Source organism: Camelus ferus, chromosome 21 (genome assembly GCF_009834535.1).
Source record: "Camelus ferus isolate YT-003-E chromosome 21, BCGSAC_Cfer_1.0, whole genome shotgun sequence".
NCBI classification, from domain to species: Eukaryota; Metazoa; Chordata; class Mammalia; order Artiodactyla; family Camelidae; genus Camelus; species Camelus ferus.
In genome coordinates this window covers 14,450,323-14,467,314 of record NC_045716.1, presented here as the reverse complement: position 1 = coordinate 14,467,314, position 16,992 = coordinate 14,450,323, and the positions used below count along the sequence as shown (strand labels likewise).

General features: G+C 45.6%; 1 protein-coding gene across 2 annotated transcripts in view; it reads right to left on the bottom strand.

Moving 5' to 3' along the window:
• Window positions 1-2,961: 2,961 nt before the first annotated feature.
• The window catches only part of FAM78B (family with sequence similarity 78 member B), a 90,804-nt gene continuing 76,773 nt past the window's right edge, over window positions 2,962-16,992 (bottom strand). Inside the window, exons 2-4 of one of the 2 annotated variants that reach the window (XM_032463822.1) lie at window positions 15,303-16,234; window positions 4,193-6,085; window positions 2,962-3,222 (exon numbers count right to left, since the gene is read on the bottom strand). In XM_032463822.1, the coding sequence (XP_032319713.1) occupies window positions 15,712-16,234 (523 nt within the window). In that variant the 3' untranslated portion in view covers window positions 2,962-3,222; window positions 4,193-6,085; window positions 15,303-15,711. Of the gene's footprint in view, window positions 6,086-15,302; window positions 16,235-16,992 lie in introns of both variants that reach the window. The other variant, XM_006193960.3, reaches the window with a different exon arrangement.

The window sequence follows — 16,992 nt, the reverse complement described above, 5'->3', positions numbered from 1 at the left end:
TCATCTCCCTCCCCTAGTACTTCTCACACTTGATACAGTTTCCTTATTTATTGTGAATGTTGTCTGTCTTCCCTCCCACCAGAACGGAAGTTCCAGAAGGGATGGATTTTTGTCTGTTTGGTTCTCTGAGGAATGCCAGGCAGCTAGGATTGTGTCCGGCACACGTTGATCACTTAATAATCATTTGTTGAAATAATAAATCTTTTTGCTCTGCTGGTCAGTCCAGAAATCTCCTGCATGCTTGCAAACGTGGGCTCCCAGGGACGGGGCACGGGAAAAGCACATCAACTTGCAAAGGGACCCTGGGCCTTTCTGTCAGACAGGGAATGAGAGCCAGCTCCTCCTCCCTAGGCTGGAAGTTGCGACAGTCACTGGGCTCCCCAAGAGGCTCAGACCCAGGCTCAGAACAGGAAGAGGGGTGAGATCACTGACTCACGGATGGCAGGGCTCAGGTCATTGACCCGTGTGTAACACAGAGACTTGCTTAAACATTTGCAAAGAGGGTGATTTCAGCTCAAAGCAGTCAGTCACTGTTCTCAAAGAAAAAGGATGCCAGCAGAGCTGGGACTGGAGGCCCTTCCATAATCTACTTTGTGCTGAAATCAAAGCTGTACCAAAGGGACAACTTGTGTCCCGAGCATCCTGGACGTCTTTGGCCTCAGGTAGTGGGAAGGGAAGGCAGGAGGAAGGGAAGGCAGGACTGGGTCAATGTGACTCTATTCTTTCTGTTGGGGGTTTTGACTGTCTCTGTGATGAGTTCATGGCCCAGCATTCCTGAGAAATTGGGGGCAGGTGGGCTGAGGAGCCTCAAGAAGGGACTACTGACCTCTCTGCTAACAGGACCTAAGAAAGTTCAAGTAACCGATTTGAAAAATAAAAGAAATGCAGCCGTATTTGTGCTCCAAGTTGATTTGGCAGGTTGTGCCCTTTTTTCACAGTGGTAACAATAAATACATAGTTTCAGTTTGAATATTCTGTCTTCGCTCCCCCAAATTTCTTCTTTAAGTGTATATGTATCAGTGTATTTTTTTTTTAAAAATCAGACACATCCTTGTTTCCTTTCCCAAACCATTACAGAGTTTAACACAGAACTTTATAGTTCTTTTTACGTGAGAAAGAAATACTACTTATATTTTTAGTTTGCCTCAATTGTCACTACGTTCCTCAAACCTCCTTCACACGTTTGAGTGGTACAGGTATCCCCCGTTTTTTGTTAAGTTCATTTTACGAATACTTCGCTTTCGTGAAAGACCTATATTAGCACCTGTTTTTGCTAATTGAAAAAAAAATCTGAAGAGGATTTTTGCTTTAAAAGGCGAAAAGTGAAAGTTCAGCGTTTCCTTTGCAGGAGCCAGAGGCACAGTGGCACCGCCAAGCTCCTTCCCTGGAAACTATGTGCAGCATGTCAGCATCAAGCCGCCGTGGCTCTGGGTTGTGAGCATCTGCACTTTATCTCGATTTATTTTGTGCATCAGTTAGCAAGATGTGTCCTAAGCTTCTTTGATCTACACCATTTTGGTTAATGAAAGTTTTCATCAGAACAACCTCCTTTCAAATAGCCGGGGAGACCTGTGTTCGCACATGCATACATACTTGGTATGTTCAGCCATTGCCAGGGCACTGTTTATTTCTTAAATTGAACAAACTAGGAAAAAAAGAGAGGAAATTGACCTTTCCCAGAGAGTGTACCTTAGATCATGCTTTTGAATGGAAAAGATGCTAGAATTCCTTTCCTAAAATACGTCTACAAAGCTGTTGCCCACAGCACTGAGCGTGTGCTGCAGACGTGGTAATGGTGGTGGAGGGGAGGGTGCCGTAAATTGAAAATATGTATGTTTAAAAATGTGCTCCCCTCACCTCATGACATGTAAGATAGAGAAGTATTTTTTTTCCCCAGGAGTGGAAACCGTTATTTACCACTTTTTATTTCAGTATCTGGGTCTCCTTTGTTCCTCTTCCTCTTCTGAGTGGTAGTAGTGGTGGTGGTGGGGTGTGTGTGTGTATGTGTGTGTGTGTGTGTGTGTGTGTGTGCGCACGCGCGCGTGAGACAGGGAGAGAGAAATAGACAAAAAGAGAGAGAAAATATGAACTAATGACTCCCAGCCCTCTCAAACCTGCTGACCCCACAGAATGGTCACATCTCTTCTTTAAAACAGCCATGATAGATCTGAACAAAAGGTCCAGCAGAGGGAACAGCTGTTACCTAGATGACACCAAGCACTTACCAGCCGGGCGCTGGCTTCCAAAGCAGAAAAGCAGGGTCGGGGTGAGGCGGCGGAGAGAGGCAGAGCGGGGCTCTGATATGCTGGGTCCTCAGGTCCTCCCACCTCCATCAGGTTTTCAGAATCCGAGTACAGGTCAAGAGCTCCATCCCAACTACACGTCCCACTCTTGCCTCACTGCAGCCAGACCATTCAAACCTGCATCTCTGAAGGAGACGAGGCAGTATCACAGAAGCCTTAACTGCCTTCAGGAGCCCAGACTTTTCTAAATATCTTGTTTCAGTCAGACCCTGGGTAGCAAGAGTTAAGCTAAAGGAAGATCATTCAGCAAAAACCAAGTGGAAACTGGTCAAAGTGGGCTCCAAGGAGGAGTGGTGGTCGGAGGAGATGGAGGGGCAAAGTGTGCCCTCTGTGTTTCTAGAATGTTCTCCTCCCCCAGTTTCACAGCACCAAGTCACAGACTAGGATAGCCTATCATCAGGGAGGAGGGCGAGGCCCCCTTTCTGTTCCTTACCCAGTGTCATTCAGCTTCTTTCTCATCTTAGACTTGTCTTCTGGACCAACTCTAACTCAGCGCTCTGCCTTAGCCTGCCAGTTTTCCTAGCTGGGTTAGGACTCCTGCATCTGCCCTCGGAATGTCCCAGGGTTGCATGTTCCTGGGGCCTTCCCTGGGCTTTTTGGAAAACCAGGCACTGTGTCTTTAAGGACCAACTTAAAGAGAAAAGATACTTTGTCGTTGTTGTTGTTGAATACATACTGTATTTAACATTTTTTTAATCCCAGAGAAGTGAAATGCGACATCTGTTTGAGTTTACATTAACATCCAAAGACTGACGACTCAGAATTTCCTAATGAAAGTCATTTTTAAGGCACTCTGCAGAGCCAGCTTTCGTCTCTTCCTTCATTGGGTTTTTTTTTCCTCCAAACTGTAGCAGAATACCTGGTTTCTCGTTCTTCGAAGTGATACACACATGCTCATGCTTTTAACCTGCTTTTTGTCCTGACGACACCGAAAAACAGCACAATTCCAATCAGGAGACAGGGAAGGAAGGACGTACATGTGGGTAGGTGGGTGAGGAGACCACAGGGAGGGCAGACAAGAACATCCATGAACTGGTGTGGTGGCAGCAGGAAAAACAGGGAGCAGAAGGGAAATGGAACAGGGTGGGGTGGGCTAGATGGCTGGCAGCCCGTGAAAAATAGGCTACATTTCCCAGTGAGGTTTAAATTAATTTAGCTGGTTCCTTTTTTTTTAATTTGTAAAGATAGGGCCAATATAAGGGAGGTGTCTCAAAAGGATGGAAATTGTATATAGGTTAGGTGTGCTTGCTTGTGCTCATGCACTGAAGGTCTGACTTTAGCAAAAGGTATGATTTGGGGCGGGGGCTTTTAAACGTTCCCCTCTGAAAAAAAAATAATCTCCCTTACTGGCCCACTACTGTGCCTGAAATTCCCACCATGAGAGCCACTCCTTTGGATTAAGGCATTATCTGTAGCCCCTATTAAAGCATAAATGTCATCTGGGAGGGGTAACACTCAACTCTTTAGCAGCCACTGACTGATCTGTCTGTCACCGATCAGAGAGTAGGACCCTGAGAAATGGGACGTAGGGTGGGGACAATGTGACTAATGGGGAAACAAGGCTTGGTGATCAGGGAAACGGGGGGAGGGGCAGGCTGGGCAGCTGAGGGTGTGTGCAACATAGTGCTTGCCCCAGGAAGTTTCTCCAGTGGGAGAGATGGGGTAGAAAAACAACCCTTCTCACATCACAGGCTTCTTAGGCTGTGTGTGCACATGGTATATAACAGTGTGTAGATACTACAACACTCCGTGTGTATATCTGACACAGAATTCACTTGGGCCCCTTATGAACATGCTACATCTCTGTGGATCTCTATGGATTTTTATAGTGTGTACATGTACATATGTACACACACACACACACCATATTCACACACACATTTACTCACACTCAGAAGCGGAGATCTTGTAAGTATGATGTGTGAGCTATCTCTTCTCAGCCATCTGGGATTTGGATGCAGCCCAAATCTCGGGGAAAGGACTGGCTTGGGGCAACGTGACTCCTTTCTCTGTTATCAGTAGACCTTCATTCAGTTCAGGTGACTCTGCAGAAATGGCCAAGGCTTGGGTTATGAAGACTGAGCATGGGCCTTCCTATCTGGATTGGGATTTGGAGATGTAAGTGCCTCCAGCTTTGGAGTTTGGGAGCTTGGAGTGGGGGTAGCTGTAGAGAGAATCTGGAAAGGGGTAGGTTTCTGCTCATGGAAAAGATGGAAGTCATTTAAAAGCAGCCCCCAGGCTGGGTGCAGGTACCAGCCTCCGAATTCAACTGGCAGAACCTGCCAGCTCTCTGGGGATCTGCTCAGGTTGGTTGGCCTGATGGGGAAGGTTCAGTGGGAAGGGTTAGAAATGGGGAAGGTTCAGGGCTGGAGGAATGGAAAGAGGACTTGTCATTCCTCAATGGCCTTTTCCTATTCTTGGTGTTGAAGAAAGATTGGGAAATAAAGAATGAAGGATGTGGATGGTGAGGAGGGGCAAAGGAGGGAAGAAAGACACTAGAAGGGCTTCTCAACCCTAGTCTCCCATTAGAATCATCTGGGTGACTTTTTAAAAACACCAGTGCCAGGCTCTACCCCCAGAGATTCTACTGTAATGAGCTGGGGAGGGGACCAGGAATGTTTTGGGTTTTTTTTTGTAAGCTCCTCAGGTGTCTTTAATGTGCATGTGGCATTAGCTAAGAAGACAGCACCAGAACAGAAGGAGAAGTCTAGGTCTCAGATGATCAGGCTGGAGCTGACTGGCCAAGCCCCACCATGCACATGAAGGAGAAGGGGAGGACTGGTGTGAGGGTCGCAGGGTATGGGGAAGATTCTTAGAGCTTCTATCTGAACAGTCAAGCCTCTGCTGATGTGAGTGGCTTTATAGTCTCACTAGCTGGTGGTTTCTAACCTCATTTCTGGTTGAAAATCTGTTTGAGGTGGAGGTGTTTGGGCACAGGGAGAGAACCTCCCCCCCTCCTTATTTTCTGTGACTTCAAAGAGGAATAATTCACTGTGTCCTATGGGGCCAAGAAGACAAATTCTGGGGCTGGATGCTTCAAAGATGGGAATGGATTTTCTGCTGTATAATAAATACATACTTCATAAATCGGTCAATCAATCAGCAAGGCAATAAATAATGTACACCATTCTTGCCCTCTTAGGGTGGTTCTCCCCTCACCCCATTGGTCCTAGTGACTGACCCTTTGCCCTTGGTCACCTGAAGGCACCCAGCTTGGCCATGTAGGGGAAATAGAACAGCTTTGGCCTTGGCTTTCCAAGGATCAGAGAAATCTAGAGAGAGTATTAACATTGGCTACCCACATGAAGAAGGGAGAAAGAGGGGAGATGTGTATTCCCTTTGTTTCCCACCTGGAACTGTAGGGAAGGAAGGCAGGTTTTGGGAACCAATGCTGGAACATTTTAGATACCTGAAGTCCAAGCTGACCAGCTCTTCATCCTAGCTTCACTTAGTGGATTTGAGATCTGGAGGGACCCACTCTTTCCACACAAAGAGATACAACAGGCACAACTCCCACCTCAACACAGCTCCCCAGGAGCCACCCAGCCAACCCAGCCAGCCCACAGGGAAAGCTGCATGGCACACGGTGGGATGGGAGGGGGTACGGGTCACGGGATGAGGGGATGGGAGGATGGCGAGGAAACAAGTAGGATGGCACCCATGTTAGTGGGAAATCAGCTATCCAGGGCTTCAGCTTCTGGAGTTCCCAGCCACTGCTCTTTTCCTCTTTAGTCTCTGCCATGTGGTTCTGCTCCTGGGTGTGCCTTGTCCTACTAGGTGACCTGTATGTGGACATGGAGACATGTAAATAAAACGGGCATTAAGGCAGTGACCAAAGAATGTCATTCCATAAAATCAGATGTTCAAAATCTGGGCTCCATACATAGATTGCAAGGGGACAATGACCCTGAAATTTTATGCAAAATTGTAAGTGCTTATTTCCATATGCATTGCTCTATCAAGATGGTCTATAGCATTTGTGTGTTTCTTAAAAAAGGATTAAAAGCTAAAATAACGCTAAGGGATTCTAGATTGTCTAGGGATGTATCTCATCAGCAAGGCACAAAAAAATCTACAGAAATGGGTGGGAATTCCAGATGCCCCACCCCACCCCCATGGCCTCGTTTCTCAGCATCCAAAGGCACAAGGTGATTTGCAAGAACCAGAATCCCTGTGGCTTACCCAGTATTCCTGTGCAAGACGCATACTCCAACTGTGCTAAAACTTCTTGAATGTGAGTCTATGTTATTCAATTCGAAGTTGTCAATCAGTTTCTCATTAAAAAAGAAAAATTGTTTCCACTATTTTTTGGTGTGGGTACTTGTATATATTGCTTTATGTAAGAGCTGTGGTCCTAAAGAAGAAGTAGGTGAACTGAATTTTTAAAATAAAAAGGATATATTTGAATGTACAAAAAAAGTTGCTCTCAGGAGCAACTCATTGAGGAGCAAAGGAAGCATTGGACATCTTCCTCTTTCTTCTCTGATCATGTTCTTTATGTTTTGCATCATTGGATTGTTGATATACTGGGTTTGCTTACAGGGATGTACTGCCGTGATGACACAATGAGTTTTTAAATTACAAATGAACACTGTTGCATTTTCAGGTTGTATGTATAGTTTCAGTTTCAGAAAGTAAACCGATCCAAAATTCTTACATAGATGGTCAAATAAACTCATTCCAGTTGTTTGAAGTTTGTAGACAACCCCATGATACAAATGGGGACCTGATAACCTAGAAGCCATTCTAGAAACTGTCCCTCCATACACCCTGTGCTCTGGAGTAGCTGTCATACTCTATTATCAGTGAATGCCAGTTCTCCTTCCTGCCACGAGCGACTGGTCAGAGGCACTGATTGTGCTAGGCTCTGCCAGCCTTTTGATGTCTCGCACGGCACAGAGTGAGACATGATGGATGACGGGGTGGGGAACCATGTGAACACATGTGCGCAGAGGTTTTGAGACAAACTCACAGAGTCAGTCTGCTGCTCATGGACCACACTGAAGAGATGCCTGTGTGCAAAAGTCACATCGTCATGATGACTGCTTTACATGACCATTATATTCATTATCATATTATTCACATTGTATTAATTCTACAATAAGGGTGCTTTTGGGTTGGCGTAATTTTTGTACAGAAAATATCTTAACTGCGTGGTTGAGCTCCATCTCTCAGTTTCCCCAGGGCAAAGCAGGGTAAGTTCAGAGCCCTCTGTCAATGTGCTCTCACAAGCCTAAAAACTTTAAGGGGGTGACTGTGACTCTAAGAACAGGTTTTCCCATTTCACAGTTGGAAAAGAGTAGGTGACCTGCAGAAGAGGACCTGCATGATAGTCAATTCAAAATTAGGCTTCCGGGGTCTCAGATTTCCTGGTTCATGAGACCATCCTGAGCATTTGAAATAAGCTTGGGAAATGTCTCCTTTACTGAAGAGGAAAAGACAAGATTGTTCTGGCTGCAGAAAGTTTGGAATCTGACTGAGTTGAGAGCTGTGTATTCTGTCACAACAAATTCCCTATTTCCTTTCTGATAAACGTGCCCAAAGAAGGCATTGCTTGCTGTTTGATTCTGTGAGTGGCTCTTAGGAGCAGGTATCTTCTTGCTGTTTCAGAAGATCCACGAAATTCTTTAGGTGAGAGAGTGGGTGAGTCTTTAGTCCCTGATCTCTGTGTGTGTGTATGTGTGTGTGTGTGTGTGTGTGTGCATAAGACTGTGTGTGTGTGTAAGACTGTGTGTGTACGCATGCACACTGTGCATGAAGCGGTACGTGGGGTAGTGCCTCAGTCCTTGTTCATCTGATATGCATATGCAGAGATCTTCTTTCTTTCCTAATTAATTAGAAGTAATAGCTTTCTATAGTTTCTGGTACGTGAGGGAGCGAAGTGGGAAGTAATCTAATTGGCTGTCTTGCTTTCAGAGCCCAGTTTAATGAAATAGTTCTCAGCTTGAAGTGCATGTATTATCTTTCCTGTTATTTTTCCAATTAACATTTCATTGGATCACGTCTGGGTGGAATATTCTAATTGGTTTGAAGGGTGGGGGTGACGGGATGAGAGCAGATGGGGAGATAACCAGCTGCTTCTTTCATCATCAGAGCCTGTGTGTGTCCTGATGTGGCTGTAGGTTTTCCCCGGTGCCTTTCCTGGGAAGAGCTCAAAGAGCTTGACAGAGTGCCGCCTTGTCCCCTTAGCCAACCTCACGGAGCCCTTGGGCCAGAAGCTCAACGTCCCCTCACAGGCAGACTGAGGGAGCACTTGCCAAGGTTCTGGGGTTCCTGGCGATGTGTGACCCCAAAGGGGAAAACGCATGGCTCCCAGAGTTTCCTGTGAGCATCACATACCTGCAGACTCTGGAACATAGCAGACGCCCCTGTACATACTTGTAGAAAGACTGAGTGCCCAGAGGGGTCTCACAAATACCCTCCCATACCTGCCCTTCTTGTGAAGAGAATGATGCACAGAGGATGGTATGAAGCAGGGCTGGGGCTGGGGTGAGGCAAAGCAGGCACCTAGGGCAGACCCTGAAGGGGGCTCCCCCACTGCCCAGCAGGTGCAGAAGCAGTGTTTGCAAACAGGAGTGAGTGCCTTCTTAGAGTTTCCAGCCAGACATCCTGATTGGTTCACACTAGCTCTGGGCCTGGCCTGAGGCAAAGCATCCCATCCTCCTTTCTGACTCCTCCCCGTTCCCAGTGATGCCAAGTCTCAGCCAGTCCGAGGCCAGCCCCACACTCAGCTCATCTCTCCATTCAAACGCTTCCTGTGCCTGTCAGAGCCCCCTCACGCTCCCCAGGGAAGTCTGCGTGCAGCGGGGCCACTGCTCTCTGTCTTGGCCCTCTCCCCTCATTGCTGTAATTCAGATGCCTCTTTTCCCTTCTCTCAGGCATTACTGCACCCAGCATTCAGCTGTTTTAAGGGTCAGGTCGCGTTTTCTGGGTTGGCCAAGGACAAATGGGAGCCTGGAGGCAAAGAGTCTCCTTTGCGTGGCCACATGGCCTGCTGCCCTGAAGCCTGGCTTCATGCTTGTCTTGGTGAGAAGAGCTAGCAGGTTCTCTTCAGGGAACCACTTTCCAGTTGGGCCTAATTGCCTCTCTGCAGAGAGCCTGTGGCTAGGACCCAGCTGGGAAGAAGGCACAGACTGGGGTGTGAGAGCAGGGGGCCTTGAGAGTAGCCCTGAAGCAAGCTGTGTGGCTGGTCCAGGCGGGGCCAGGCGGAATGGCGCCACAGCAGGCGAGGCAGGCAGAGAGAGGGGCCGTAGCCAAACACGCCTCTAGTGTGCTGAGACAGCCTGGGGATGGAAGGCAGCGTGGGAAGACATATTTCCTCTTTTTATGTGCACCCACATGACCAAATATATAATGTTTCCTACAAACTGTGGAGTCCCAGCCAAGATCCAGGGCATCAGAAACTGTGTAGGGGCAGACAGGTTAGTGGGGACCCACATAAAAGTGTATATATGCATCATAATCATTATTACTTTCCCCACTGTCTGGCCTGAGCCCATGACAGGAAAAATGTAGCTGTCCCCGGCTGGCTTCTACAGCAGGCTTAAACTGGGCAAATCGTGCTGGGATTTCAAGTCTGGCCCAGATCTGATCAGCCTCTTTTCCTTTCCAAAAGGCCTCTTGGAGTTCCAGCTATAACTTCTGCCCAGGGCTACTTTCTAAAGGACTATGCAGTGGGTCTCCTTTCTTTCCTTAACTGCCAGGGCCCAGGCCTCTCCATCAGGGTGTCTAGGGGCAGAGGGAGCTCAAAGCCCCCACCCTCTCCATTGGCAGGGAGAGTGGGCTTCCCTGAGAAGTCGATGGGGCTTGAGGACCTGCAACCAGCCCTGGGCCCCATGGTTCTACTGACATGACAATACCTTGTATCAGGTGGCACTTGAGACATTTTGGAGTGTTTCCAGGCATCATCCTGCTGTGCCTTCCTGACTGTGACGTTGGCTGGCTGTGTTAGTAGCTCAGATAACAAAGGAGGAAACTGAGGCTAAGATGAATTACATGATTTGCTAAAAGTCTAGTCCCCCAGCTGGGTTTAGAAGATACCAAGTCATGCTGAGGTCCTGGGCTCTGGCCTGCTACCTCAGAGCACGCAAATGGGCCTCCCTTCCAATGTGGAAGAGAAGAGAAATCACCTGAAGGCACAGAGCCTGAGGTGGCAGAACCCAGACTCTGCAGGAGAATTTCATCTGTGCATCCAGAGATTGGCGAGAAAAGAGTCTCTTTCCTAGTCGGTCAGCCCTGCCCACAGAACAGCAGTGGCCGGACAGGCAGAGAAGGACGCCTGCATTTATCTCACTCGGGAGAAAGTGCTCCGTGAGAATGGAGCAAAGGTGTGGAGCCAGGAGACTGAAACTCAAGTCCTCAGAGCACCCCTGATATTAGCGTGTCCTTGGACAGATCACTTGACCTTCAAAATCCCTCATCTATAAAATGGCGATATAAAGCAGGTCTTACAGGATTGCTGAGAATGAAATGACCAAATATTTATGTCTGTGCTATGCAAACCACAACATACTAATCAAATGGGAGTTATTATTAATAACAGTAAGAACAGAAAGATTGGACTGATACTAAGATTTTCTGTCTTGAATAGAGGTGTTTTCTACTCTATGAAAAGGAAAATAAAAACCTCTGCAAACTGTGAAGCACTGTACATCTCAAAAGAATTGTTAGGGGGACTGAGGTTAGTTAGTGATGGGTTAGTTAGTGGGGGAAGCGTGGCTGCCCACGGTGAGCAGCGGCACTCCATCTCCCCAGATGCATTTCTGTAAAAGAGTTTAAGGATGGCCAAATAACCTCGGCTGTCCTCTGGCCACTGAGCTGGCAACTCTACTGAAGGCCTTCCATAGGCAGATGTCCTACCAGGGAAACTGGAACCAGATGTACTCAAGATCTCAAAAGAAATTAATGGCAATAAGACTCTGGGGTAAAAATATCTATGTGCACTGAGCTTGCTCACTCTGCTCCCTTTCTATCTAAGGATCATTTAGGCTTAATTATAGAGTTCAGGCATTCATTGGGTTTTTGATTAATTTTCTTTTCAGCTTGAAGCGTGTGTGAGTGTAGTGGGTCTGTGAGTGTGTGTGTTTACATCTTTCTTTGCAGTTCCATTGGGAGTTGGCTCTGGCAATGTTTAATTGTGCCCTCAGTTTTAACAAGAACGTCCAACGTGCCAAATGGAGCTTGGAAAGCCATTGTTTCCAGTGCTTCCGCCCCACGGGCTGCTCCTGCCGCACTGAAGGACAGCGGGTGGTGGGGCCTCGCTCAGCTGGGACCTTAGCTGCGGGGTGCATGCATGCTTTCCTCCTCCTTTTGTGCTTATGGTGTTTCAGGGAGTCTGAGACCAGGAGAGCAGATTTCCCACTCCACTAATTACCAGTACTGTGCTGAGAGCTGCCGAGTGACAGACAGCTCACCCACACTGCAGCCCCTGACAGGCTTTTTTTTTTTTTTTTTTCTGGGCAAATCTCCCTGGGGATTACATGGTTTTCTGCATAAAAAAATGGTGTTCGTTCTCTTGTTTTTAATATGCCTACTTAGTAGATTGGTAAGGACTACATGACTGTGTAGGTGAAAGTTACATGCTTTCCTCCTTCTCTTTTGTGCAGGGGACAACTGGGGAGGCACCACAGTATAGTGTATTAACACAGGATTCGGGGCCAAGCAGCTCAGTTTGAATGCTAACTCCTGACATTTTCTATTTGTGTGCCTAAGGGTAAGTCACTTAACCCCTTAGGATCTCAATTTATTGTCCGTAAAAACTGGGGATAATAATAGTAGTATCAACAGTAATTACACTCATAAGACTGTCTGGGGATGAGAAAATGCATGCAGAAGCCTTTTGTAAAATACCCCATAAATCATAGTTCTTTTATTTTACTGCTCAGAATCGCTGCTGAGAACACGTTTTGACCTGTGAGCCATTCCTAGCACCAGGGAAGGGCGAGTTGCAAGAAGACCCATGGAATGGGAGGCAGAGGAGGAGCTAGCCTCCAACCTCCAGGTGCTGTGGGCCAAAGCAATGACCTGGGGGTGTAGAATGCTGCACAGGGCCCAGATTACGAGTTTTATCTCAAAACAGCTGACACAGATAAAAGGGAATCAGGAACAGTCTTTTTTTTTTTGGACATAACCATAAGAAGGATTTCCCCCTATAATTTAAATAATGGATTCAATTGTCTCTACTGCTAAGAGGGTGAATGGCTCAAGGACTGGTGACAGTGTTTTGGCTAGAGACAAGGGGAGAACTCTGGGTCTCAGGTAAGTGTGACCATGCCGTGAGGTGAGATATGGGAGACCGAAGGTCTTCTCTTGGCTCTGCTGCTAATTGTGATCCTACTAATTATGTGACCCTGAATAGATGAGCTAATAAACCTCAATTTCCTTGAGATCACGGAATAGAAAATCTCAAAGGTGACTAAAGAATCTACGACCTGATGAAATGCTCTTTTCCACACAGGAATTAAAAACTCTTGTGCAACCAAGAAACGGCTGTGTGCATGTGTGTTTAGAATCTAAACATAGTCTGAAGGCCACCCAGCTAAAACCTAATCAAGGCACCACACGAGCCCCTTTAAACTGATGGCATCTGGCGGGCAGACCCAGGGGCTGTCAGGGGAAGAAAGGCCTGATGGGAGGAAGGAGCTGACCCCAACAGAAATTTCAAGGTAAATCCTCTCTTGTTCGAGAGTCTTTCATTTGGCAATATCCTGACTAAGCTGAAAGGTGATGATCTAAGGGTGACAGAAAGAAAAGGGATCTTTTCCTTGTAAAGCAACTATAACTTTAAAATGATAGGCTGGAGGGCAATAGAGCATTCTGCCAGACTGATTCCAGAACTGAGAGACCCAACTATAGAGTTCTCAACAGTATCACTGACAATAATCATAACATATATTTGCACAGTGCTTTTAGCTTTTATGAGCACTTTCCCATCTATTTTTCTCCTTTTTGTCATTATTACATGATTTTCCAGAAAACTGGCCTGGGGTCATTTCTCTTAAAACTCTGAAAAGTGTGAGTTTTCAATGGGAACAAATTTAGCTAAGTATGTAGCACCTTGCTTTATAAACACAGGTATGTCCTCGAAAAAGTTATGCTATATGTAAATATAATTGTGTAAGTCATATCTTATTTTAATGGGCAGAAATTTTGTGTAGGATTTTGTAATGTAAAAAATCATTTTTCTTTAGTCTTTTGTTTGTTACTATTTTAGATTTTTAAATATCATGTTGTCTTAAAGTAGGGCCACATGGATTAGAGTCCAAGATCAGTATCCACACTCCAGAATTCCATAAGGGTGACATTTAATTCAATCACAGAGAGAGACTGCTGTTTCCTACGTCAGCATGGAAAATAAGCAGTTTTCTATTTAAACTGGGGAGCTCTTTGGGGCTACCTCTCCCATAAAAAACAAGGAAGCATGGGAAAAGACAGAGGAATTCAAATGTAACAGCTGAATTATTTCTAAATGGAATGTCTCCAGGTCTTCTGTGAGTCACCGATGTGTCATTAATGTGCTGTTATAAATAGCTCAGCTTGCCATCAATAACTAATCTATAAGAGAGTAGCTGGTGGCTGGGGTGTGAGGTTAACACTCCATAATTTAGAGTGGATGTGTTAACCCTCTCATGTAAATAAGCACCATCCCCTGGGACTAGAACCTGAAATATATTAAACTAAATTGAATTTTTAATAAAAGTAGTAAGCAAGTCCTCCTGCTCTTCCTTCTCCATCTTCAAACTCTGATAAAAGACAGATCATTGGAGCCAACCATGGGATTTTAGTAATTATACTGAACCTCAACTCTCTCACCTCTGAAAGTAGGCTGGCCCATAAAATCCACAATGGTATTGTGAGAATTTATAATTATTTTGCATGGGGGGTTTTGAACAAGGAGGTATGTATGTATGTATGTATGTATGTATCTATCTATCTACATAGCTATCTATCTAAATTAGCTCTATCAAGAATAAAATAAAAAGCTCTGTGGTGATTTAACCCAGAAGAGCTGGAAAAATCCTTATTGTAAAGACTGGAAACTTTAAAAGTTTTATACTGGCCTGACTAAAGGAAATATGGTCTCTCATCTTTATTGATTGGATCTCAGCAATACAGTTTTGCTTAATGTGAGTAGCTCAGAATTTCATTAAGTGCTCTGAAGTTAAGCTTTATGATGCACTTTCTCACAAATTCTTAAGCAGTTAAAGTTGAACTTCTGTGAAACTGAGCTAAAGTAAACATATATATACATATACACAGTGTGGGTACTGTGTATACATAAAGGTTATAAGCACACATGCAGATATTGCTGGCAAATCTGCTAGTAATTATGCTACATACATCCTGGCCTGTGTGCTTGCATGTGTGAATGTGTGTGTGCATAATTGCACACATGTGTGCATTCTGTGTGTTCAAATAATTCAGAAACTAAAAATCCCCAAAGAATAAAAATACTATTCTTACTTGTTGAAATATCCTTGAAACTCAACATGGGTTCATGGCTTATAAACAATTATCTTTTTGTAAATTTAGGGCTGGTTTTTGGAAACAGAACAGGCAGCTGTAAACAAAAACACAATTCAGGCTTCACTAAAAACACAGTGAAAGCCCCAAATATGACAGCTACTGCAGAATACAGAAACTATCTATCCAAATACTGTGATTGAGGATATTTTGAACAATCAGTTTGAAAGAGGTGGGTAGATGGAACCATTGAGAGTCACCATCGGTTAGAACCACCGTCAGCACCTTGGACAGTTCCTAGGAGGCTCTCCCTCAGAATGGAGCCCATATTTCTGTCTCCAGTTTTCTAAGTGTTTCTTTCATTCCAGTGAGTGTGCTGACGATCTGATGACTAACTAATACATGAACAGGTATATTTTGCAGTAACAAATTATTCCTTCCTCTTTCCATTGCCCATTCTCTTCACCACCTGTCTTTCATTCCACCCCGTTCCCCGGCACCCTCCAGTCGGACAGTGGGACCGTCTGTCTTACAAACACCTGCTGCAGATGTTTTCGCTCCTGCTTCTAATTGGTTCGGAAGCAGCGTTTCCCACAGGCACTGTTTAATTTCGTTTCCATCCCCTGCATCTCACAGGAAAGAAATGGTCAATAGTTCAGATAAAAGAATCATCCTGGTCAGCTCCAAAATATGGCTACTTGCATGGTAATCACAGCAAGTCTGTCAAATCAGTGATTTCTTTATTCCTAAAAGGGAGGGACTTTTCCTAAGGATAATGGTTCTACCACCCAAGGAGCAGCCCTACTCTTCACAAGCGGCTGCAAAGGCTGGCAAACCGCGAGGTCTGCTTTGGCTCAGAAACTCAGTTTGGCTCCTGCCACCCCCTGGCAACCTCACTGCGTGTCTCAGTGGCATGTGCTCCACACACAGTCAGGCCAGTCTGTTTCTACTTAGGAGGGATCACAACCAGAGGTGGCCCCCGCTTGGGCCTCCACATGAGGACCTGGGCATCGTTGGCATTGGGTTTCACTAGTGCATTTGGGGGGATGGGTTCCATCCGGCTCAGGATTCGGGGCTGCTCCTGCTGAGTCCTGCCCACCAGCCGGGCCCGTTGCCCCAAGAGCTGAAGGGGGTCCACCTCAATGTCCACCCTCATCCTCCACTTGATGGTCTGCAGAATGATCTTCTCTTTCGTGGAGGTGTTCATGGCCACCAGCCAGGTAGTGAAACTTTGGTCCCTCTTGATCCTTGTGAGCAGCGGCACATTGCTGTCACTTACTGGCACTGCCCACGTCACACTGGGGTAGAAATTGTCATTCATGCTGACGGAGAACCTGGAGATCTTGTTGGTGGGGCCAACCAGGGTCACAGTTTCTGTGGTGTTCCCGTACCAAGGGTAGCTCACCCCATCTGAGTCACTGATGGCTTTTACTCTCCCTTCCCTCAAGTCAGGCAGTTCCCAGCTTGACCTGGCAAAGCAGAAGAGATGCACAAGAAAAGAAGAGGCTGAATGAATTTTTCAAAAGCTGGAGGGGTGCCCACCATTTACTAACACGGTCAATTTGGGCAAAATAGGAAGTTCAGAGGGGAATTCAGGTCAAAAGGTATACACTGAGCTGTTTCAGGATTAAATGAGAACAAACCAAACCAAAACAACAACAAAAAACCAATTAAAGTTAAATTAAATTAAATTAACCAAAACAAGTTAAATTAAACCATAGCTGGTCCAACTGGAAGCAAAAAGCTCAAAGAGACATTTGTGAGACCCACAAAGAGGCACCAACTAGTTGGAATGGTGCAACTGAAATGAACTGTTTAGAGGCATTCATTTACAAGAACCACTTTCTCAGGAAGTATGAATGTGCATAAGGTTTGTTAAGAAAAGGCAGTGGTTAAAATTTGATGTATTTGGAAGGAAGCATCAGTTGGAAAGGAGGGCAAAAGGAGGTAAAGTTAAAGGTTATACCGATTTCCTAGGAAATCCCAGTAGTAGAATTTCTACTCAACAAGAGGTTTGTTTGTATTCCAGTCATTGACCAATTCAGCACTTAGATAACATAGGCATAGAAACTGATAAAACAGGAAGATAATGATCACCACTGGGAAGCCACCTCAATGTGCAAATTGTGCCATAGGCTGCCATACATAGTCTCTAACATGCTGTTCTCCCATATTTGAGTCCTGCCTGGAAGTCTAATTGCTTAGTGTAGCAAACTTGCCATTCTGG